Genomic DNA, 24622 nt, shown 5'->3' on the forward strand with positions numbered 1-24622 from the left:
GTAAGTATGCGACAAATATTTGGGTCTACATCATACAGTATACCAGTTGTGGAGGTTTTATCCGGGTCTAAGTTCACATACCAACATGCTCGTATTATCTCAAGAATTCTTCAAAAACCGTATACTAACTTGGACATCGGGCGTCATGTAAGTTTTCGTTAATAATTAATAAAAACTCATAAGTGAAATGAGTGAACCATCCTGACCCACACACTACCGGTACTATACAATGATCAGCGATGGCCTCATCATTAACAGTAGCATCACGGAGACGTCGACCACAGCTATTAGTGTAGCAAAAAATTCAAAACATGTACGCACATTTACTCATAACACACATACGTAACAACACGGGTACATTGCTTGGTGGTAAGTGTTGACGAGGTACACGTCTAGTAGTCAACTCGTTCGAGGCTCAATAATTCCCCAAACACGTCAGTCAATATATATAAGAAACACGTGGTCACAGTTCCATTACTTTTGTGCCACTTTTTGCGAAGATGTATTGTGTAACACTACAGCAGGAGGAAAATGAAGAAAGGTATACATGACACGTAATGACACAGTATTACAGGAGCCACACGTGAACAGTGATTTGAGACAAGTAAGAAACAGTGAGGAGGAGAGAGCATTACCAGAGTGTGGGAGCCCATTGTGAGGGTCATGGCGATGGTGGGGGGAGGTTGTCACTGCCTTCATCAAGCTGTTGAATCCGGTCCTCACCACCCCCCAACTCCCTGACCCACTCCGCGGGGTCGTGGGCGTGCTGGCTGGCGACCCGGTCGTGGGCGTAGTGCTCCCCTTGTTGCGGGCTGCATGGATGGCAAGAGATAGTTGAGTGGGACGGGGAGCGTGGGAGGACCGCTCCGGGCGTGGGCTACCTGAAGGGGTAACGGGAAGGCGACGAAGGCTCTTGGGACTGGCATTCGCGAGGGACGGGCAGGAGGAATTAGCCAGTTGTGATGAAATCGAGGACACCTTGTCTGGGGGGTTGGAGGGGGAGTTGGACGCTGACACGGGGATCCGTCCGCTACGAGGGGCCGCCACCGGCTGATTCGTTGAGCGCCCTGATTTAGTCACCCCTGGTGAGACAGCCAAAGGTTTCATAATATAAGACTATAAATTTTGGAAGTACATGTGCTCTATCAATAATTACTGATCCATTAGTTTCATGTTTTATGAAACTTAACATTTACTAGCGATCCCTCAACACAGCCTTGGTATGCCATTATTCTGTACCAGAAAACCCTAATTGTATATATTACTCTTAGAGTCATGTGCATGGTGACTTGTCTATAAGACGTTAACAATCTTCGAAAATCGTACGTCACCAAGAATCAGATCGTTTATCAGTAAGTCTTCCAACTCGTGGACGCGTGATGGGAAGGGAGCTGCCGACGAGGGCGTTATCACAAGAATGGAAAATGTGAGTTGGACGCCTGCTGTGTTATGACCACTAGATAATAACGATGACGTTTCTTGTTGTGACAGGTACAAACGGACCAAAATGCAACCAGAATTCCCCTACAAACACTATCTTAACACAAGCACCGTACACACAGTATAACCTGCAACTAAGGCCGTTCGATGGTGTGATTACACCTTCGAGATGAGACCGCAGTGCCCTTAGTCATAGTGTTTATCTCCCTGTTGGTAACATCTCCTTGACCGCTGAGTTGGACCGTCTAACTGATAATTAGATACTTTGACTCGCAGGTCACGCCGGGTCCTTTAAGTTTGTTTACGTTTTGTAAGCAACCGAGAATCACCGTGCACAAAGGAAGTCACAAACATTGATTAGCAATATCTACATATGACATAAGAACTCTTTTTCGTAAAAAATTGGCCTCATATTCAACATTTCACCATACTTTCCGAAATGAATGATCGCCACCACAGCAGTGTCATCAGCAAGCACTGTGACCTTCTCTACCAGCATGTTATGACAATGAGCGGCACTGAGTCACCCACATTATGTATCCAGGTCAGTTTATTGTGTTGGTGTAATTAGTATAGCGAGCAGCACACCTGTGATAGTAGGTAACAGGGTTTCGACAGCTTACAGTTTATTACATGTGGCAACGCCGGGGCAATGCACTCTCTATGTTAAGTCAAATACCTATGGGCACAGCTGTCTGCTTCCAAAGTTCTCTCTATTTATATTGTATCTAGGTAGAAATATCCTTTACTCAGTACATCTCAGCCCCAAAATTCCTTGGGTGGATGACTCACCATTCTGGGCGGCGTGGGCTTGAGTCGTGGTGGTGTTGTTAGACTGGAGGCGGTTGAGGGCACGGGCGTGTAGGAGCCTCTCCTGGGGGGTCATTAGGGCGTGGGTGGGGCGCTCTGGCAGCTCCAGGTTGTCCTTTGCTAGGGACTCGGTCGACTCCACCCTGGGGAGAGACTCTACTGAGACATGGGTAAGGAAGTGATCACGTGGTGTAGAGATAAAAACTATATTTAAACGTTATTATTTAATCAAGAATTGTTCCTAATAAAAAGTAAATAAATTAATTAATGAAAGAAATACTCCGCTGTAGCTTTACTTATCTCTGAACTAAAAAAAAATATTACTCCAGTTCTCAAGAGTGGTACAGTAGCCTATAACAAAGGGTTCAATATTTTTTTAAGCTGTGCTGTTCGAGGAACGTCCATAAGCTTATCAACAAGATGCTAGACCCCTGGCTCCCCCCTTCCCTGAGAGTAGTAATACTGTACTCACCGCGAGATCTTCCTGTGGGTGACAACGGAAGAGGAGAGGAGTGGGTGTTGTGGGTGAGGGTAGAAGCAGCAGCAGCAGATGCCACGCAAAAAGGCCACTACACCCCTGCCCTGGCCATCCTCACCACTTGACGACGACGAAACAGACGACCCTCCCGTCTTTCGTTTCCCCCAGTCGCCCTTGGAGTCATCCGTACCGAAAGGATTATAGCCTTTATTCTTCATTTTTGTGTTTATGTCAGACATCTTTCCTTTTACCTGAAGGAGAGGGGTGGAAGCTGTTATGATTATGTGGCTTCGGGAGCACTGGTAGATATAACTGTTAAAACACAAGTGAATTGCCTTTTTAACAACTGATCGAAAATTATCACTTGCTCGTGGTTTTTTCCAGTTTGGGGACACACTGTTTTGTAACTCATTGATATTTCCACTGCACACTTATATTTAAGAGGCTGTTTCCACAAATCACTTTCCAGGATAGTTCTCGGTTAGGCAAGACTTGATAATTAGCCCACTGGCGTCTCCTGCTGCTTCCGTTGCCTCGTTCTCCCGACTACTTGCCATGGTAAGTCGTGCACTATATACATACCATTTGCCAGGTGAGAAGTGTGTTTCCGTTAAAATTACCTACCCACGCACATAACTTGTACAAACCTGATTAAATTTCTCAACAGTATGATAATTTAGTCCGGGTCATCACTGATCACTATTTATTCAACTTTAAATTAATACTAGCAACTATAATTTTCGTATATCACAACCTTTGCTGACACAATGGTCATTTTTCCTTTCATTGATCATATGGGTGGGACCAGGTGCGTGTGGTGTGTTGTATCGTGAACTAGAGTCTGTTGGAGGCAGAGCGGGAAGGTACCAAAACGTCATACACAAAAAGAACCTGTCCTAATCACTCTTCATAACGCGACAATTTCTTTTATGGATACTTTTTTCACAGTTTAATAGTATATAAAGAATTAAATAAACTTCAGATATGCTGTACACAAATTTAACTTGCTCTTAAATAAGAAAATGATACAGATTATTACGAATTTTGATGGAGGACAGTGCCACACCAACAGATTGGGACGCGTGTACACCTGTGCGGGTAGTGTGGGCGATCACAGCTGTAGAGGGAAAGTTTTCTGTAGAGTCCTTCACACTCTTATATTCAGTACCAGTTAATGTAATATATAAAATTTTGCAGTCTATTTTTCAATTTCATATTTCTTACTTTATATTTCCCACAAAGAAAAATACAATAATACGAAAATAATGACATTTGTTAGTGTAAGAAAATCAATATCTACTGGAATTGCTTACCTGATTTTTTCGCATCAAGGAAGAGCATTAATGACACCATTAGCCATAGTGATGTCACAGACCAACTGACTGGATTCAACCCTTGCATGGTCGCTGTTGTTTTCACTTACTTTAAAAGGTTATTGTGACTTACCCGACCTCACGATATGGAGGGAGATTTTTTTTTGACAGGATGTAAGGGGGTGCCCAATAAACTAGCCCCCCCCCCACTCCCGGGGCAGTGTAGGCAGCAGTGTAGTACTGGCTACACTGCTGCCTGTGTGTACCGAAGACTTACTATATACAGTACTGTACATTATTTATGCCCAAAGTTGTCCCTAATAGACTGATATTGATTATACTTGCCAATTCCATAAACCAAGGGCGGATCCAAGGAGTGGGGTCCGGACCCCCCTTTTCATCATGAAATTCCAATACTTTTTCTTTAATGTACCGGTAGCATTGTACTATGGTATTTTTGTAGTGTAAAAAGTAGTTACTACTGACATCAAAATATATCCTAATATCAAGTGCACATGGCCTCAAAATGCCCATGATATTGGTCAGATTTCCCCCCAAAATATCGGGGGACTCACAGCGACCCTCTCCCCCCAGTTGGTTGGCTTGCTATGTCCCCTCCCCCCCCTCCTTGATATTCGTGGATCCGCCCCTGTAAAACCACCATGACTCTGTAGTGGATTTCTCCCCTACAAATGCTGTTTGTCGTTGAGTAGCCGACCCCACGAATTCCACAGTATGTGCCTCGTGGTCGAGGTCAACCAGCGCCGCCCACGGAGCGGGGGTCAACTACTAAACCATGCCTACCCCTGCTATTTAAGACCTGACCTCGTGGTGAACTCTCTTCTTTCTACCTACACCAACCAGCCAGCAACTCCTCCTCCTCCTCCACCTGCCTGGCGGTCCTCGCTCCCGCCGGCGAGCATGGCGACCCACAAGCTGTCCTCCTGAGCACCCTCACCAACCAGCTCTCTCTACATCACGCTTGTAACCATGCTGCCTTCCCAGCACCAAGCTGCATTGTACATCCAATACAACATGTATACAGAGAGCACATTGTGAGTTTCCTTTCTCCATCCCATCCTGAGTGAGAACCAAACATCCCATACCCCACAACTCTCAGTCAAATTATACGTTACTAATATTTATCTGGTACTGTACTGGAATTGGCCAAAAAAGTTAAAAGTAGCATCCCATAAGGAGTTACCACTTCATACCCAACCACGCCACTCTTAAATTGTGTTGTCCAGTGAGGGAAACTTCTCTGCACTTTTACATAAAACATTTCCCCTGCATAAGGTCTGAAATACCTCTCCAATAAATAATTCACTTATGAATGTGGATATACCTGCAGCATCCAGTTCTCTTCTTTTTCACTTTGAGAGATAATCCTGCCTCCCTCAATCACACGCTACATAACCTAAATAGTTATACCTTATACTGTATCATCTTAAAATGATCTTGTTAATGAATCCTTAGACCTGCACACCCATCTAAAGCTGCCATTCCTTATGCTATCTTCTTATTGCCTTCATTATCAAGTACAGTAGTCATAGGTTGGCATACATACTTACCTTATACCTCCTTTGACTATAAAACTGCATTCTCTAACTGTTAAGTGGCATGTGTCCCAGGCGCCCACCCCAAATAAAGGTTTTGGTGCCTACGTTACCAAAACTAATTGGACTTTTTTATCCATATAAAATTTTAAAAAGTATTCATTTTAGATTCTTGGATTTTTATGATATAAATAGCACAAAAAATATGTTGATTCTAATTGAGTAATCCTACACTGTCAGTAATGAGAGATAAAATGTATGTAACAATAATGGAAGATTGTTCAAGTATTCAACAATACGCAACCAAAGGACTAGCTGCAGAAAAGCTCATTGCAATGAGTGATCTTAACGGAAGCATGGCAGCAAGATTGAAGATAGTTATGAAACTCAAGTACTGTTCAAAGTTTGTAACTCGTTAACTTTCTGCACATATGAAAACACATCTACACTGTGTAAAGAAATGGGAGGAACCATTGTAAATACTGTACTGGGAAAATAAGGAGTACAATCTGTGTGCACATGCTAATGATGTAAGTAACGTAGAATTAATGATATATAATGACCAATAATTTTTCTGCTCAGTGTTAGTTTGCTAAATCATACAATAATACAATGTAAGTTAATATTAACCGTGACTAGTCATGTAAATTGAAATGAAGGCACATAAAATCAACATCTGAATAGTTAATTATTTTACAAGAAAGACTCAGATCACCAGTTTTGTTTTTCTTGTGTGTAACTGAAAGCCACTGGGAAATATGCAGATCTAGATTAAAAAAGTAATAAAAGAGACAACTTGGAAAAATAAAACTTGAATGTGTATATAACTTTGTTTATAAATAATTCATAACCAGGAATATCTTTTTTTTGGTGCTGAACAAACTCTATAGAAAAATACTGTATACATAAATCCTTCCTCTAATGACAATATCAGGACCCATCATCATCTGTGCTATGACCAATAAAAAAATATACAGTATGGTACAGTACTGTATCTACCTTCAGGGCAAAACTCTGGTAATAAAAGTTACCTGACATACAAACACTTTTAACACCCAGAGAGTACAAAATACGTCAAGTAAAAAATAAATATTGGAAAATAAAAAATTACAAAGCTTAAGGCAAAGTTATCACATGATTAGCCCATTTAACTAATTATAGAGACTGTCACATTGAGGAACCGACAGGTTATGAACTCCCTGAATTTTGAAGAGATGTACACAAGTCTACCAAATTCATGCAGTTCTGATGAATTATCAGTCCAAAACCAAACCATTACAATTATAGCCCAGTCCCAACTGAAGTACTATAGTGCACTGAAGTCCCTTCCACCAACCAGCCACATGTGAGGTTGAATCAACAAAGCAGCTAAAGGAAGTGCTTTAAAGATAATTGTGATCATCAGCTTGTAAATGAAGATATTATACGTATTATTGCAACCTCATAGATGTTTTCTATCACATTTCACATATTTCTTTTTTACACGATCATTGTCTCTTTCTTATAATTTTGTCGCCTCAGCAATACTAATCTGTTAATTCATTATCAAAACTTAAAATTAAGCAAGTGACAACTGCTCCCCCTACATGGAAGCCAATGGGGGTAAAGGAGAAAGTTGAATACTAATATGTTTGGTGACGAGTCCTAATGTGCCACCAACCCTTATTGAAGGTAAATACCTGTACATTCATTGCCATCATTCTTGGCTTGCATCAGTCCAATGCTAGATGAAGATCTCTCCCCCCGTTTGGTTCCACAATTTTCTACACTTAGACTTCCCTGCCCACTGAATGACTAGCTTTCAAAACTAAAACACTGTACTGTATAACTGAAGAGAAAAATTCAAATATTTTACTTTCATTGTAGCCAAGAACGATATAGATCCTAATAGCTCACCATACAACACTTTTAAAATAAAAACAGATTCAAATGTATTCCTGTGTGGTGCAAAACATCAAAAGCTGGACCAAAAGTAATGGTTTCCTTAGTAACCAGGACCACTAAGATGATGTCACTGACAGAAGGGAGTTGCTTTTAACATGATAAGATTATTCAACTTCTTGAGTAAATGTTTTCCTAATACATGTAATCTGAGGTCCTTCACTGTCAATTTATGTATATACAATAATAGTCATCACAATAAGTACTTGTTATAAAGCTGGCAGAGATTTGATGGCTATTGAACAAGAAAGCATTTCCTGTCAGTTGTCACCTTGAATATATAATATAAAACTCCTTTATTTTTGTCTGATTTTAGCAGGTACTGCACTTGAAATAAATCTTATCACAGTTTGTCATTTACACACAATAAACTCATTCACAAGCATTGTTTATTTCATTCTCTAACTTCAGGATTTTCCTTTTGGTGTCACCAATTGTCTTCTGTACGGTCCTTGCTAAAGCTGCCACTGCCTGCATTTCACTGAGAGCACTGAAGTCCACAGGTAGGCCATCTCCACCAGACATAGCCACAGTAATCTGGGGAAAATTTGAGATATAAAATCTAAAATCTAACTTAACTTTCCCTGAAGAAAGTAACTTTACAACATATCAAACTCTATATGGTATTCTAGACAATATGCTACAAAGTTATCCAGCTCACTAGATCTGTATATTTCACTCTAATTTGCATTCAAGCATTGGTGCTCGTCAAACTGTTTAAGATTTTACAAGTTACAGCAAACTACAATAAAGTAATGTGTTATTTTAGGCATAAACATATAACTGTATAAGAAGGATATGGAAGCATAACATCCCATTTTGTAGCCAAGGAGATAAAGCTTAGGAAGTGTGGGATGTTCACAGCAGCAAGAAGAAAACTTTTTAGTATCCAAAAGTTACAGTCAATCCTTTAGGTGATGAAAAGATTCTAGTATTGTACCTCCAGCTCTTACTGTCAAATACTGGGAAAGGAAAAAGTTTAAAGAAATACACAATTTTGAGAAACACTTTTCGGAAAATATACAAACCACCCCATATCTCTTTTTGAGTTTGAATTACCTGGAAAAAAAGTGAGATCATGTTTATTGACTGAAATTTTGTCAATGAACAAAGAAGAAATAAATTCCCTTGTTGTTTTCTCCTGAGTCAACCATCTTTACTTCAGACGTTAAGATGAAAGTAAAGCACTGATAGAAGAGACAAAAGAACATAGTACAGTAAAGGGAGTTTTCTGACTGAATATTTTCCCTAAGAAGACTTTAGTGAGATTCCTGAAACTACACTGACAACACAAACTTTGCCACAAAGAGGAGAGGTACAGTATCCCATGTTGAGCTGGCACATAGTCTAGTCACACTAAATTTGAGCGAAGAAAACGGAGACAAAATTAAGATTCAGCGAGATTTTTATTAATGCGAGTCATCCACTCGTATTCAATGGAACTTAAAATATTATAAGAAGTGGAAAGTTGCATAAAGGTGTGAGTCCTATATTTTTCATCTCTTCATTTTTAAATTCATTCACCTTCACTCAATTCAGAAAGTACATTCCGGAATGACTTTTAGAATTTACCAATACAGTAACAGCATTAGACTTTCCTGAGTCATTTGTTCCCTAGTGTCAATTTTGTTTTCACTTTTGCATGCCCATTAATGCTATACGGCACTGAGGCTGGAACCAGGAGCAAACACAAACACATATGCCATCAATCAATCATTCATACTGCTATAAAAAATGTGTTCTACTATGGTGTTTCACTTCCTCAAAATATCTTGATTTTTCTATGTGAAGAAGTTGAGTTTTGAAGCAAATGAGCACAAGATTTATAGTTATGGTACAATGATAGAGTGTCTTAAGACTGTTTAACATCATTCACTCTTCTTTACAATGGAAAACATTACACTGAACAAAGATGCATACTGAAAACTGTCCTTTACTATCTGATGCTTGAATAAATTCCTCACCAACAATACCTTATAGAGCTGATGGACCACAGTCTTTACATCATTCTTCAACAGTCGAATATCAGACTGGAAACCCTTCAAATCTATTCTTCGTCGCTCATCTAAACGTTTTCTATCTTGCTTAAGCATTTCTATCTGCTGGATGAGGCTCTGATTCCGTTCCTTGGGGAAAAGAAGTATGGTATGAGCATAAAGTACTGAGAGGATACCTTATAATCTGCAGTGTATGCTAGCTCTATTATGAATTCACCAAAGTAGAAAAGATTTAAATCCTTGACTTCTTGGATGCTGGCAAGTCTGCTAGCTGCACTGCCAGTAATGGAGACATAACACTTCCAATATATAATCACTTAATTAACTTAATACACCCTGTTCATGTTTAATTAATCATTTTAATGTATGGGTACAACTGAGGATATGTTAAGGAGATAATATAGTAAATATCGGTATACATTAAATTAAAGTACTTGTAATGAATGATATTAGTGGCATCCAGAAGTTGATCCTATTCTTCCATTACTTTATGAATTAGTGTACGTTCAATTTTGCTTTTAAATGAACCCCTCTGGGACACAAACTCACATATACATGAGGGCCTACCATATACTCAACACTTGGAATACATACCACACATCAAGGAAATAGAGAGGAACCTTACTTTATACAACTGGTCAACAGCTTCCTTCTGTTCTTTAAGTTTACACATGTTCTGTTCAAGATGCAGGCACTGGGACTCGTACATAGTTCGTAATTCTTCTGCCTCAATCATCTCGTGCTACAAGGTTTGGAAATAGTATTATAAACATGGTTGAAGAGGTTGATGATTTTTATTTAAGTTTTATTCACCCATTGGAAGAGTTCCTCACAAAAATTTACTTTATTTACTTTTCTCATGTAAGTGAAAGGTCAACACAAAAAATATAAATCTGTATCAATCTTTGCATGAAATGACATCAAAGTTACTGACACCAAGTATTTGACCATAAAATAGTTAGAATACAGTATCTACTGGATTTAATATTCAATACAGCAGGGTTTGCACAGTTCCCAGCACTTAAAATCTGCACAGTAAACTGTCAGAAAGATATCAAGGGATAATAAAAAACAAATTGTATATGACCATGCTGTGTTAGAGGAACTTTAAGTAAAACCTAAAACAGATTTCATTTATATTAATTGTGTTTCTTAAAATGTTATTGTAAATAAATTTTATGAAAGAAAAATGGTAGGTAATTTATAAACACATACAGTACACTCTCTCTAATTTTAATAAATATTAATATTTTAGAAGTCCATAATCTAGTAATGTCTATATATAGCAGACACTAACTGTTCCTAAACATCATTAATAGAAAATGGAACACTGCATGCCAGTCAAAATGTCTAACCTTCAGCGATTCATTCTCCCGTCGAAGCTCTTTCAGTTCACATGTAGATTTCATCTTAGATAGGTCAGTGTAACTTCCAGATCTTTCTATAGCCTACAGGAGAAAGACAGAATATAAATACAGTACATATATAATCAGTGGAATTTATATGCCATTCAATAAATAATACACTGAAGGCAAGACAGGGGGAATGTATGACTACTACCAAATATTACTATGCCACACGAAAAGCTGGATAGTTTCATACAACCAATGGACTTCACTTGTTTGTCTTCTCAAATGAAGTTAAAGCTCTCCACACTTACAGACTGACTAACCCTTATATGAAGAGTTTTAACATGTCAAAGTGACCAGAGTATACAGCAACCTACCCAGCCTACTTGACTGTGAGCTGCATATTTTCTCGATTCACAAATCATCATTCACTCGAGACTCAATTTCAAGCCAACTGATGAAGGTCATACCTGCATCTGAGTGGCCAATGGGAGGTTTTCTTGGACTGTAGCCAAAACAGACAACAGGTGATCTCTCTCAGCCAACCAAGCCATTTCTAATTCTTGTACTTCAGCATTTTTTTTAAGCGTATCCTTAACTGCTTCACTTAAATGGCTTTGGGCTTCTTCCAGTCTTAAGGAGGAGGGAAATACATGAAGAAAAAATATATGTCATGTAAATACAAAAATAAATGCACAAAAAATCCAGCAACTGATGAGACAAACAAATCCAACTATACAAATACTATACTGTACAGTCAATTATGTCGAGGAGTGAGAATTTAACATTTAGTTGGTTACTGGTTGTTGACGTGGATAAGCTATAGCGTTGTGTGTTGGTGGAGGGAAGACTGAAATATAAGTTAAGGTAGGTGAAAATACAAAACATAATTTGGCAGAAGAAATAATAGCAAGTGAGAAAGGAAACTAAACATGATTGTGTTATATGGTAATGTGGTAGACACATACTTAACAGTGAGCAGTTTAATATGTGCTTCATCTTTGCTTGTTTGTGCTTTACTCTCGGAGGCTGAGAGAGCTCTATCTTGTATGAAAGCATTTCTTTCTCCTCTCCAGGTTTTCTGTGATTCCTCCAATTGTACCTCAAGAGATTTTATACGTGCTCTCAAGGTTAACCCGGCTTCCGTCTCCACTGGAAAATATGTAAAACGCACTCTTTATGTAAATGACATAACATGTTTTGATGACTACCAGACTGTGGAATACAGTACTGTACTGTAGAAGGTATCAGATTAGGTCACAGTTTAAGGGATAACATTTAAGTGTTATATGTTTTGTCTAATGATACTGGCACCCAACAAACCTGGTTCCTCAACATTTTTCTTTAGCTTGTTGTGAAGCTTCTTAAGTTCTGGTGGGAGCTTCTGCTTGATGATAGTTGTTCTGCGAGGATCCCGCAGGAACACCTTTAATTCCCCTTCAGAGAGACCACTCAGTGATAATAAGAGAGCAACCTTTTTTTCTGACTCCAGGTTGTCCAACTGGAAAACACTTATATAAGTTAAATTACAGTACTTGGTAAGGAGGAAATATTAAGCCCCCTGACACATGTAACCAGCTCCCTTATAATTATCATATTTACTATATCTTCAGGAAATAAATAGAAGAAAGTTGGGACACATTATGACTAATACACAATAAACTGATTCAGATATCATCATACATACTTGCAGCCGTTCATTTTCTGCATGCAGTCGAATAACTTGTTGGCGTTCAGCATGAAGAAATACATTGATATCTGACAGTGCAGATCTAAGTTCAATTAGTTCACCTGTTAACTGTCTCCGCTCATCCTCAACAAAGGTAGGTTTTGTTACTTGTTGATATCTGTAAAATGAATTAACCTTAAGGTTTCTTGGCTGTTAACATCAATCAATAATGTCCCTTAATGAGAGAAGTATTGTACATACAACTGGGCACAGAAGCAGTGTCCTGAATTAGTATTACAGTAATGGTAAAGGCCATTTTCTTATGTAACAAACAGACAATTGCAAAATTCATTAAATTTCCAAAATCCTATTCTCTCAGTGGTTCTATTAGCAAGATTCTTTCCTGTTTTTCTCCTTGAATATATATTGATGTAACTACAGGCTACAATATCATACATTCTGGTTATAAAAACAAAAATGGAATTTCACTTACACAGTATTGTCAACAAATCACCTTGTACAAATCACAAACCTTAAACATATATTTCAAGCAGTGGTCGAATCTTCACTGTACTGTACACATGATCAGAGAACTATCTGTGCACACTGGGTCTGATGATTTCCTAAATAATCAATACACCTATACTGCAACGTAACCACCAACATGAACCACACTACACATTGTTCACAAGATTAATCTATTTTCCTCCGAATGTGCATATAATAACAATACTTACTATGGGTAAAACAGGACATTCCCTGGACCAAAAATAAGATTCATTTTATAACACCAAGGGAAACAAAAAGTAAAAGTAATATAAAAATACATAAAAAAAAACTCACTTTTCAATTAACTGCAGCATGTGTTGGTGTTCTTCATCAAACTTTCCAACCTTATTCCTGTAGGAGTCCAGAAGCCGTTGAGAAGGTTGCAATTTGGCCAGTTCTTCTTCAACATTAATATCCTGTTGTGGAAATATTCAGCTTGATAGTGCAAAACACTTTTCTATATTTAAAAGTAATTTATTTCCTATTTAATATTACAGTATGCAGGTACAGTACAACGCAGAGTAATTATTCTTTTATTTCTGAACGGTGACATCTTTATAAAAAGTGTCTTCAGCAGAGTATACATTGAACCCCAGTAGTATAGCAACTTATGTGGTTCAGCATGATTTCTGATTGGTTGTCTTGGTGTTAATTCACAAAACTATTTGGGTGCCGTGCCTGTCCCCACACTCCGACAAAGTTAAACCAGAAATTCAATTTTGTCTGAAAGATTTAAATCAAAGGTGATTGTAATTAATATTTGCAACTCCATCCAGTCTTAAACTTTCACTAAATTAGTGATAATGTACATGGTAAACTGAAGCTCCTTTATAGCAGTATATTTCCCACCCTTATCTTGTATAATGACAATAACAAAACTATTTGCTTTAAAAACAATTATAAAAAACATCTTGCTTAACAAAAGAGCACCAAAAATAAGCAATGCTTTACAAAATGGTGCACTGTATAAGAAATATGTAGCATGGGCATTGAAAATGTGTCACAGGGTTTTTTAACAGCACAGCTAATGAGCACCGAGCACAAACAGTCTCCTCATGACACCCACATTTTCAGAATGCTGCAGGTTTGGTTGATTATTACTGTAGGGAAAGAGTCAATTAGAGTCAACAACTGCCCAAATGTCTACCAAACAACCATTAAGTGGAAGTGACTCTACTGAGCCTTTGAGAAACTAAAAATACAGTATAATAAACTGCTCGTTTTTTCTGTTACATTTTAGGATTTGTTTAATGTTCTTTGGTTATATACATACACAACACAACATTATACACTGTACTGCATGAAGAAGTACTGGAACTTATCCCCATTCGTCCTTTATTACATCTGTTTCTAGGAATGAAGTGGATGCCAGGAACTCAACCACTGTGTTAATAGAGGTACAGCACTGTATTGTTGTACAGTATATATTATGTACTGTATACGTAATGTGTATACAAAAAATTACCCCTGATCTTGTCAACTCAATCTATCAACAGCTTGAAAAGTCTATTAACTTTTTTCTTGAAATGTTCTCTGGGTGTTTGATACTGTATGCCAACTCTCAAAAACTCGAAACAAACAACAGTCGACTCCAAGGAAAATAAATATATTTTTGTGATCTCTCTAAATTATGAACTTACTTGGACATGATTTGAAGATGTTGGAGTCGTTGCTCTAATCCTACGAGTGCTATTAAGTCTCCTTACCGAGTCCTTGAGCCTGCAACAAATTTTATGTATTAATGTTTAAGTCTACAGCCTAGAAATATAAAACCAACATCAAACAATAAAAAATTGCTTAGAAATTTTTGGAAGAGTAAGATGCTGCTTGTGACGCACACCACCACAAGGGGTGCTCGGGACGCCCCTCTCCTCCGAAGGTCATTAGTTAACAGAGGATGGTGGGCTAAAGTCAGGTCACGTGGTGTGAGGGCTACCTATTTATTGAATAACACATACACCATGTGAGTTCAAATTTGGGTATATGTGAATCCAATGAGCCCATCTGCTCACCCCTAAGTGTGGTTCCGGTGATGCCATCCTCTACATAAGGTTTAATGCAAATGGTTAATGAACTTGTATGTAAATGATGACAAGTAAAATGATGACTACACCAGCAAGGATATAACAAACGTTTTATGGCACTTCATTACATGAAACTTTTGCTACAAAATATTTATTTTGACACAAAATGGATCTCTTTGAGGAACAAGATAAAATTAATGCAAACTTACCAAAATACTGTATGGGAAAAATGTGAATATGAAGTGACTAGTCAGTGGGGAAACTATGGTTATACAGTATATCATTACAGGTATGTCAGAATACTGTACAATATTGACCAACCTTATGATTTTAGGTTAATGTTTTGTTAAGTTCAGTTTACTTGGTCTGTGGTGAAGCTATGCCGTCAAAAATCACCAAAGCCACAGTCAGCCTAACAGCATAGCTAGGCCACAGTACTTTCTCTCCACCTCTATTTCTTGATATTTTCTAATGGGTTCTTCACTCACACTTATTTTTAGCTCATTACACTACACATAAATCTAGTGAGGGAACCAAATAACAGTAAACACAACCATAAGATCATTAAGTTATAATTTAGGTAAAGTTTGGTATGGTAGCATTAAGGTGTTTAATCCTCATCTTCACCTAAGCTTCAATCAATAAGTCTTATCAATACATAGTTAAAACAAGAACTGTAGTGCATATTTAAGCTTTGCACTGCACCCTTTACAAATATAGAGTTATATACGGGAATATTGACATAAAAACATAATTAATCCTCCACCTCACATGACAGACATTTAACATGACTTTCTCCCTCTCCCACACCCCTATACTTTATAACTCAAATTACCAAAGAATTAAAGATATTACACGTGGCAGAAGAGACTAATTCTTTAGGTAACAATTTATAATGGGAAAATATGAGAATTACTTTAAAATTCGGATAATTGAACATTTTATAACAAGCATGTAGTTTATTTACCTTTCTGCCGCGGCCATTTTTAAATGACGTAAGGAGTGTTGTTTCCTCGATTGTGATTGGTTTATAAAGTCTCTTGCCAGCCAATCACAGGCCTGGGCACCTGTTCCATACATTTTTACATTGTCGTAACGGTGAATAAAATATTAATATAATCGTAAAAATATTTATCTAATAATTAGTTCAAAAATAGAGAATTACATGTATATTTTTAATGACATTACTTAGAATAAATAAATTCAAATCTTACTTCAAACTATATCGTCTAATGAAAGAGATGTGTTGTGACATCCCTTTAAATGTATAAAAATCAATCTTTGATATTCACTGCATCTGAGTCTCGCTATTTGAAATTCTATACATTTGTGATAATGTATTATTTAACAGATAAAATTTATTGAACAATTATAAAAATATTTGTCTCAAAATTTTTATCCCCTTTCAAAATAAACCATGCATAATAAGTCAATAATTTATCATATATTTAATATCACCTTATCACTAAACCGAGTATATATTTCTCATTTCATCAAAAATTATAATAATACTTTCTAAACGATCTAGTTTTTGCTCTTTCTACTTTATTGTGCGTTGAGCGGCTGCGGTGTATTAGTCCGCGGGGGAGTCAGGACGTCAGTAGTAAACACAAGAGAGACGAAGGAGTCTGGTCACCTCCTTACCTCCTTACCTCTCCTGGTCCTGCGTGGATAATGATACCATCCAGGCGTCCTTAACGTGGTTCACAAGTACTAGATGAACTCTCTAAAGATGTCTGCGGTTGATTTCCAATTTATCCCGCCACCTGAGGCACCTGTGTTTAAACCAACATGGGAAGAGTTTCAGGACGCCCTTGGATATATTAACAAGATACGGCCCATAGCAGAGCAGTCAGGGATTTGTAAAATTATTCCTCCACCGGTAAATTAATATCGCACTATATCTTTTATTCGTTAAATAGTTGTAGAATTATGTTATTGCATGAGTAAACGTTTTTTTTATTATTTTTTACTCTAGATAATGAGTAAATGTATTAATTATTTGGATTAAGTGTTATAGTTTTGATGTTCTGCCGAAGTCGTGGACGGAGGTTTTAGCGTTAAGTAAAGGATGACGTTGGGAATGAATTAGTGTGAGAATAATGTACCTCGGAACTTGTAAAGCTCGAACATTGGTTTATTCTTAACTTTTGTATGGGGAAATAATGGTTGGTTGTCTCTTATGCGTAGACGCGATTACGTGCACGCGTATGTGAGCGACATGGCGACCTACTGTCCATGTCCCAGTGTAATGACAGTAAATTACACCCCAAGACGATAAAGTAAATTATAAAAAAGCTATCCGTAATGCTCCTGAATCTAGTAATAAATGACAGAAAGAATTCGGCAGCGTGTACACTAAGGGAAGGTATAAAAAAGTCCAATAATTTAAAGCAATAGTTCGAGGAAGATGGGTTGAATAAATGAACGAGTTGGAAGAGTAGTTGGGTATAATTTGTGACCGAATTAATCTTATTTTAAAGTAGTGAAAAAATAGTCGAGATATTTAGAAAACGTGAGACGATGAATTTATAAAATTAATGTAAAGGATAAGCAAGAAAGCGTGACTTACCAGTAACAGTTTTTAACCGAATGTAAAGATTCATCAAATTACCTAAATGCCATAAGTGCCTTCTGTTAATCTTGTTAATTTTCAGAATCGATTTTACTTATTTGATATAGTTAAATATGAAAGGTAGATACGCTTCCTCGGTTAACTGGGATTATTATTATTTTTTTACATTTCTTGTTTCTTGTGAGTTACATTATAGTTCATAAAGTCTATAAGAAAGTTATTGATTTAAAAGTAAAGTGATATGGGACCACAGAAAACGATTAGCTGTTTTAAGTCCTACAGTAAGTTATGGCAATTAACTTTTTAACATTGCTGTTGATGTGGCATTTAGATGGTTTACCAAATATCACCCAACTTTTTATATATTTTTGTAATTTGACAAGTTTACTTTTTCTTTTCTTTTTCTTTTTATTTCCTCATCGCAACCTGTTTCAGTCAATTGTGAAAACATTGTTAAAAGAGGATGGGGGGGTAGGTGGCAGCCATCTTGTTTTAGTGGAGAATGACACCTTAGCTAATGATATGAGTAAAATTATTATTTTTTTCTTAATGGAAAAATGTAAATGTAAAGAAATTGAATCTAAAGCAATATATTGGGTTGATACTGGCAGGGTGTAGGAAAAGGGCCAAGGGAGTTTTTCACAGGGGTGAGGCAAAGTCTACTAACCATTCTTAGCTGTTGCATATATTGTAGTTAAGTTTATTTTTCTTGTTCTTTATCACAGTAACAGATTACTTACATAGTTTATAAAGTATAGGTTTGCCTAGTCCTTCAAGATACAAACAAGAATTAAGTCATACAGAGGTGGAATATTGATGATGCCATATTTTTAAAGCCTCATAAAATAAGAATTTACAGTCAGTAGATACTATAAAACATTTTTTTTTTTTGTGGGAGGGATGTAAGTGGTCTCGTATAGCAAGACCATCCTTAGCCCAAGTTTTTCAGAGGACAGTATGATGTTCTCAGTGGTCTAGATTTCATGGACCGTGAGACTCTTTAAAACCAAACAGACCCTGATAGGTAGGGTGATATTTAATAGTAAATTGTTTGTATTATAATTGTGTGTATGTTAATGATATTGCAAATATTCCAGTAATTCTGTAGGTAACCTGTTAATGAAAATTCTGTAATGAGCTAAACTTTTTAAGGCAATAGTTAAGGACAGTGGTGTCACTAAACTAACAGCTTTTGGGATTATGTTCAGACACTGTTTATTTGAATGGATTTGTTGCTTCCAGACTTGTTTAGCTGGAACTGATGTACCTTTGTTTTATGAAAGAATATTTTAAAGCAGGCAAACCAAACCTAATTCAAGGGTACAGTATTAGGTAAGATTTTCAGCATATACTGTATTATAGTTAGTTTGAGTCAAGTTTTTGTTTTGTCTGTTTAAAAAGAAGTGCATGATAGATAGATAGATATGATTGGGTTCTAAAATAAAAATAATTACTGACCTAACAACTCGGCTTCATATAATTCGTAACATCACAGAGGGTCACAAGAACAGTACTGTATATTCTCTTGAAACAAATTATAGATCAAGTAACGACTCCTTGAAACATAGTAAGTGTAATGCCCACAGCCATCCTGACCAGAGTCCCATTAAAATCATACACAACCACCTGCGGGTCCCAGTCAAATAGCTGATGGCTATTTGGCCAGGAATCCTGGTCAAATAACCATTTCGTATAAATTAATAATGTATGTGCAGTCCACCCAACAACACCATGAGTGGCACTTCATCTGTCAACAAGTGCTTCCCAGTGACCGACCAAAGGGTTCCCAGCGACCTTTCTTTACCAAATCTACCTAACCTAAAATACTCCATCCTAGGTTAGATAGGTTTGGTTGGATCATCTTATGTATGAATAATCATAATTGCTGGAAGTGTTTATGCATATGGAACGATTGCTGTGAAATTTTTGTGCGTTTCTGTCGTGAAATGTTCTATGCTCGTGTAAAAGGTAAATTTGGTGTCACTGGGAGGATGGAGTGTACAGTATTTATTTATCCGGTAACAAGAACTCAGGAAAAGAAAATTACCCCAAAAAATACAATTCTTCCCCCCATTTCAGGATATGGTTGAAGTAAGAAATATTTTTTGGTCAAAAACTGTTTTATAGCTGTTGGTTAACTCGGGACCATATTCCAGGTTATTACACTATCATCTATGACAAATACGTTGCTTAATATTCTTCTGATGATTTATAGGAATCTCAATACTAAAGTACCATTTGATAAACATAAGAACATAAGAAAATAAGGAGTCTGCAATAGGCCGGTTGGCCTGTGCATGGCAGCTCCTGTCGAGAGTTACTACCACTCTCTATCGTCCATGAATCTATCTAGCCTCCTTTTGAAACTTTCCAGAGTTCCCGCACTTACTACAAAGTTGCTAAGCTTGTTCCACTTGTCCACCACCCTATTTGTGAACCAGTTTCTTCCTATCTCCCTCCTAAACCTAAACTTATCCAACTTGAATCCGTTGCTCCGAGTCCTGTCCTGCTCGGATATTATAAGAACTTTATCTATATCCCCTTTATTCTGATGGTATATCTTCCACCCTTATTGTTGTATGTTTCTTAAACTGTACCCTATATTGTAAGAATATCAAGGTAACTTCTTTCTTTTTATTATAATCTTGTTTTTAGCTGAAACCTTCAAGGATAATTGTAGAATTGCACTGAATTCAAATTTGGTGTGGGAGCAAGGAAATGGTGAATCTGAGGTCCAGAGATGTACTGTATATGTTAAATATCCATAGGAGTCAGAAAATGTACGCACACCAACTTAGGAGATCCTAGGTTAATTTTTGTACATTTAATTGGTTCCAGCTGTGCCATCTGAATTTATTGTTTGATTCCCATGAGTTTGAGTTACATTTTCTTTGTCCTTGTACCCCTTTATCAGTTCCGTTTTTAATTTTATTCAGAGATGAAAAGTAAAGTGGCAACCCTCTTCCCAAGTAGAGAGATCAGTAATTCTGACCCCAAAATATGTCTTGCAAAGTTTGTTTGTACCATTGTCCAGTGTGACTAGATCTCCTTTTAAGTCATTTTATGGGGAGTGGGTGGATATTTTTTTATCGTATTTAGGTGAATGTAGATTGAAATTGTCTTGTAGGTTAAATGGTAAGTGAAATTAATGAGTGAACTAAGCAATTTTGTGATGTAATTATCACCCAAGTCCTTTGGTAACTACCGTACTGTATGACACATTGTAATCACCTGATTTCATTGTTGATATGAAATATCTTTTGTATTTCTTGAAATAATAAGAATAACACAGCATTGTAAATAAATAATTATAGAACTAAAATACCATGTACGTTGAACCCCCTGAAGAAATATTGTACATGGGGATGGGGTAGCTCCTTGGGGGCACAGGGCTCTTTATATTAATATATAAAGCGCAGCTATTGTGTGACTATTTACTACGCACAACGACACATTTGAAGATAGAGCACTGAAATTTGGCATGGGGGTGTGTGTGTATGCATCCTGCCCCAAAGTGGGAACCCCCTTATTAGAATCGATCATTTTTTCTTTTGTTTCTTTGCTATGCAGAGCCACAGTTTTTAGGGTAGATATTTGGTATGCATATGTAATAGCCCTGAGAATGCTCACAATTGTTTATATTGAGGGAAGTAACCTAAAATTGGGTCCCCTGTGAATAACACAGGTTTTAACAATGAATTGAAATTTGGTATAGTTATTTTTTACATGTGGCACAAATTTGGGACAATTACAGACATGGGCCATGTGGCTGCACTCATTCTGGGTAGCTTTGTATCATTAAAAAAGGTAATGCTGGATACCTCAGCTAGTGATATGTAGTACAATGCCCGGTATTTCTTTCAAGAGCTTCGATACATCACCAACAACATTTTACTGCCATTTTCCATGTTTGTGTGGGTTAGCTGTGATTATCTGATGGCAGCTGTTGGGTAAGACCAAAACGAGTTGCCCTCATACCCTGGCTCCCCATTGCTAACCCAGGGAAAACTATAGTAGAAGTGGTCTGTTTATCTTAACTTTATTGCTTCTTTTATTATAAATGTGTAGCATAATTGTGTGTAAAGCTTTCTAATCAGTGTTAGTATTTGTGCATCAAAGTAGGTGTGAAGATATAGGAATTTATTGTTACTGCATTGCAAGTGTTCTTTCATTGGAATCAATCAAAATAAAACAAATTATATATTAATAAGGCTGTTGTTTGCAGGATTGGCAGCCACCCTTCGCAGTTGATGTAGACAACTTCAAGTTTACACCGCGCATTCAGAGATTGAATGAGCTCGAAGCTCACACTCGGATCAAGTTGAATTTTTTGGATCAAATTGCCAAATTTTGGGAATTGCAAGGATCATCTTTGAAGATACCAGTAGTTGAGAGGAAAGCTCTTGACTTGTATTCGCTTCACAGACATGTTTGGTCTGAAGGTAAGTTTATTATTGTAGTGGTATATTTGATGAAAAGTAGCAGTGAATATTTTCATTTTGATGAGTGATGATTTCCAATGGAATGCAGTATTTTGATAAATAAAGGTGAAATAACTACAGATACAAATACATGTAGTAAACCGATGTATTAGGAAGGACTACGTTTCTGCATTCTATAACAGTGAGTAGGTACTGTGGGTGTGCTTGCCAATAGTGGAACAACCATTCAATTGCTGTGTGTTTTTTCTGGTCACCCTACAATGCATCTTGGCAGGAAAAGCATATATTCATGACAAAAAAGTAACTAAACAATTCTACATGCTGTCCTCTAATGAGGGATGTTTGTGTGTTTTAAAGCATAAATGTTGGGGGAGACAGTTTTATAGGAGCTTTTGTCTCGGAGTTACTGTATGCCTGTACATGTTTGGCCGTTGAGTCTGAAAACTGAAAACCCTTTAGTCAAAAGGATTTCTGTTTTGTGGTTGAGTACCTGTATTGAGATTTGTCCGCCCACCCAGGATAAATGTTCTTCTCTGTGTCTGACAATACAGTACTAAAGAAAATTTGTTTTTTGTAAAAGTTTGTGCAGTATTTGATTTCCCTCAATTTGAGAAGTTTGCTTCATTGCTGTAAGTGTAGCAGGTTATGTACTTTTGTTGCTTTACCACCATTAGTTTGAGTTTACTGTTTCATTTTAAAATTGGAAAATAACCTTGATTGTTCCCTTTAGTTATTTTTGTTCTCTGAATAACTTTAACTCTTCAGAGGGCTGAGTTTCTCTCATCTGAATAAAATACTGTATCTAAGTGTGCTGCTACCCTTTAAAGGGTTGGGTTAAGTGAGAGAGGCTCTTAACCCTTAAGAGGGGAGGGGTTTCCCTCGGCTGAATAAAATCTGGTGTTTGCCAGAATAAAATACTGAAGAGGGCCGCTGTCATCTAAAGGGTTAAGATAAGGACACACTACAACATATGATTTCTTGGCTGTTAGTTAATTAAATGTCATTCTTAAGCAACTTTATATCATGTATGTTTTTAATTCATTTGCCTTGCTAATCATTTGAGTTAAACCTTTTTTATGACCTATTGAAACCTAAGTACTGTACATGTATTCTTTTTATTACAGGTGGAAATGATCAGGTTTCAAAAGAACGTAAGTGGAATAAGATTGCTTCTCGCATGGGCTTTCCTGCCAATAAAAATTTGGGAACACTTCTGAAGGCACATTATGAGCGAATTCTCCAACCTTTTGATATCTTCAACAAGGGCAAATCTGTACCTCATATGGTAAGTCTTATTGAAGATTCTGTTTGTTTGTTTGTTTGTTTTTATTTTAAAATATTTTGTAACTTAAATTATATTGCTGAAGCAGTGATACAGAACTGTAGGGATTTTTCCATTCCTTTTTTTTTTCTCTCTCTCTAACACATACTGTATATAGAATGGTTAGTGGTTATTCCATTATACAATATTACACATAAGTTTTGTTTGGACTGATTGGAACTTCATTCAATAACAAGGACAACCCACTGCCTCTGGTCTGTCTGTATGTATGACGTGTTCTCACAAGTTTAAAATGAATTTCTGGCTATTTGGCATTTATGTTAGTGTAGCAATGCCTTGCCACTTTTTTACCAAAACAATACTTTAATGGGGTTATTTAAGCCAACATAACAGGAAGATAAAATGGATAATGAAAAACCACAAATAGGGAGAATGTTGTGTGTGACATGTTGATACTGCAAATGAATACATCCCTTAAATATGAGTTCCCTGGTGAGATTCACTTGTTTACAGGTAGATGTAATCCCTGAATTAAGGCTTAATGTACTGCTTAAATGTTTAATACACGAGAGGAGGGGCATTGATTAGGAAGAGCAATAACATTTAATCATTCAAATATACAGTATAGCTGATGTGAATCATATTGTAAATAAAAAGCTCATACTGTCTTAACCTTTTAAAAATGTTGCACCAACACGTTGAGGGTAGGAGGACCAGGGGAAAGCAGAGACATGGGTGGATGAATGAAATTAAAATCTGGTTTCTCAAAGATACTCAAAATCTTGGATGATTGGTAAAAACTTCCTGAAACTCTTTAGACTGGAGGACTTTGGTCGCCATCTATCAAATATGAGGACGGTACTTTGATTGATTGTATGTATAAGTAATCGTGTGACCTTAGCAAGGCTGGAAAGTCTCAACATTTGAGAATTACCCTTGGACTTTGTTGATGAGTTTTGCTACTTGGTTGACATGATCAGTGCTGGAGCTGGTACTGAAGTCAGCTCAATTGCAAGAGTTAGAAGTAGTTTAGGGAGCTGTTGCCTTTATTAATGGTGAGAGGACTTTCTCTCTTTTTGAAAGGAAAGTTGTGTGTAACTGGTTTAAGTGTGTTGTATGGCAGTGAAATGGGAATGGTGAGATGGATGTGTAACATGGAATTGAGAGATGGGAACTGTTCAGATCTAAGAGGGTGGC

The 24622-nt window shown here is 37.1% G+C and overlaps 3 protein-coding genes across 6 annotated transcripts in view; 1 reads left to right on the forward strand and 2 right to left on the reverse strand.

Annotated features, from left to right (window-relative positions):
* LOC121869376 overlaps positions 1 to 3563 on the reverse strand; it is a 10887-nt gene extending 7324 nt beyond the window's left edge. The window contains exons 1-4 of one of the 3 annotated variants that reach the window (XM_042370720.1): positions 3483 to 3563; positions 2723 to 2979; positions 2233 to 2393; positions 636 to 812 (exon numbers count right to left, since the gene is read on the reverse strand). In XM_042370720.1, the coding sequence (XP_042226654.1) occupies positions 636 to 812; positions 2233 to 2393; positions 2723 to 2979; positions 3483 to 3515 (628 nt within the window). In that variant the 5' untranslated portion in view covers positions 3516 to 3563. Of the gene's footprint in view, positions 1 to 635; positions 1083 to 2232; positions 2394 to 2722; positions 2980 to 3482 lie in introns of all 3 variants that reach the window. The other 2 variants (XM_042370719.1, XM_042370721.1) reach the window with 2 other exon arrangements.
* A 2852-nt stretch (positions 3564 to 6415) lies between these two features.
* LOC121869377 (coiled-coil domain-containing protein 77-like) lies at positions 6416 to 16151 on the reverse strand. The gene is made up of 11 exons (XM_042370722.1): positions 16094 to 16151; positions 14743 to 14821; positions 13397 to 13518; positions 12572 to 12731; positions 12208 to 12385; positions 11853 to 12036; positions 11355 to 11517; positions 10891 to 10983; positions 10161 to 10277; positions 9512 to 9664; positions 6416 to 8075 (listed from the first exon to the last, which is right to left on the reverse strand). Exons 1-11 carry the CDS (start codon positions 16108 to 16110, stop codon positions 7911 to 7913), a joined length of 1431 nt encoding a protein of 476 aa, XP_042226656.1. The 5' UTR covers positions 16111 to 16151; the 3' UTR covers positions 6416 to 7910.
* A 563-nt stretch (positions 16152 to 16714) lies between these two features.
* The window catches only part of LOC121869378 (lysine-specific demethylase 5A-like), a 37530-nt gene continuing 29622 nt past the window's right edge, over positions 16715 to 24622 (forward strand). For both annotated transcript variants that reach the window (XM_042370724.1, XM_042370725.1), the window contains exons 1-3: positions 16715 to 17008; positions 21927 to 22143; positions 23268 to 23428. In XM_042370724.1, coding sequence (XP_042226658.1) covers positions 16844 to 17008; positions 21927 to 22143; positions 23268 to 23428 — 543 coding nt within the window. In that variant the 5' untranslated portion in view covers positions 16715 to 16843. The remainder of the gene's footprint in view (positions 17009 to 21926; positions 22144 to 23267; positions 23429 to 24622) is intronic.

Source organism: Homarus americanus, unplaced genomic scaffold (assembly GCF_018991925.1).
Source record: "Homarus americanus isolate GMGI-L3 unplaced genomic scaffold, GMGI_Hamer_2.0 scaffold36734, whole genome shotgun sequence".
Taxonomy (NCBI): Eukaryota; Metazoa; Arthropoda; class Malacostraca; order Decapoda; family Nephropidae; genus Homarus; species Homarus americanus.

Excerpts from the sequence above, each read along its gene's own strand:
- LOC121869377 (XM_042370722.1), bottom strand. Across the intron at positions 13,519-14,742 it reads CATCTTCAAATCATGTCCAA|GATATTAATGTTGAAGAAGA; the intron begins GTAAGTTCATAA and ends TTTCCACAACAG. Across the intron at positions 12,386-12,571 it reads CAGAAAATGAACGGCTGCAA|TTGGACAACCTGGAGTCAGA; the intron begins GTATGTATGATG and ends AGTGTTTTCCAG.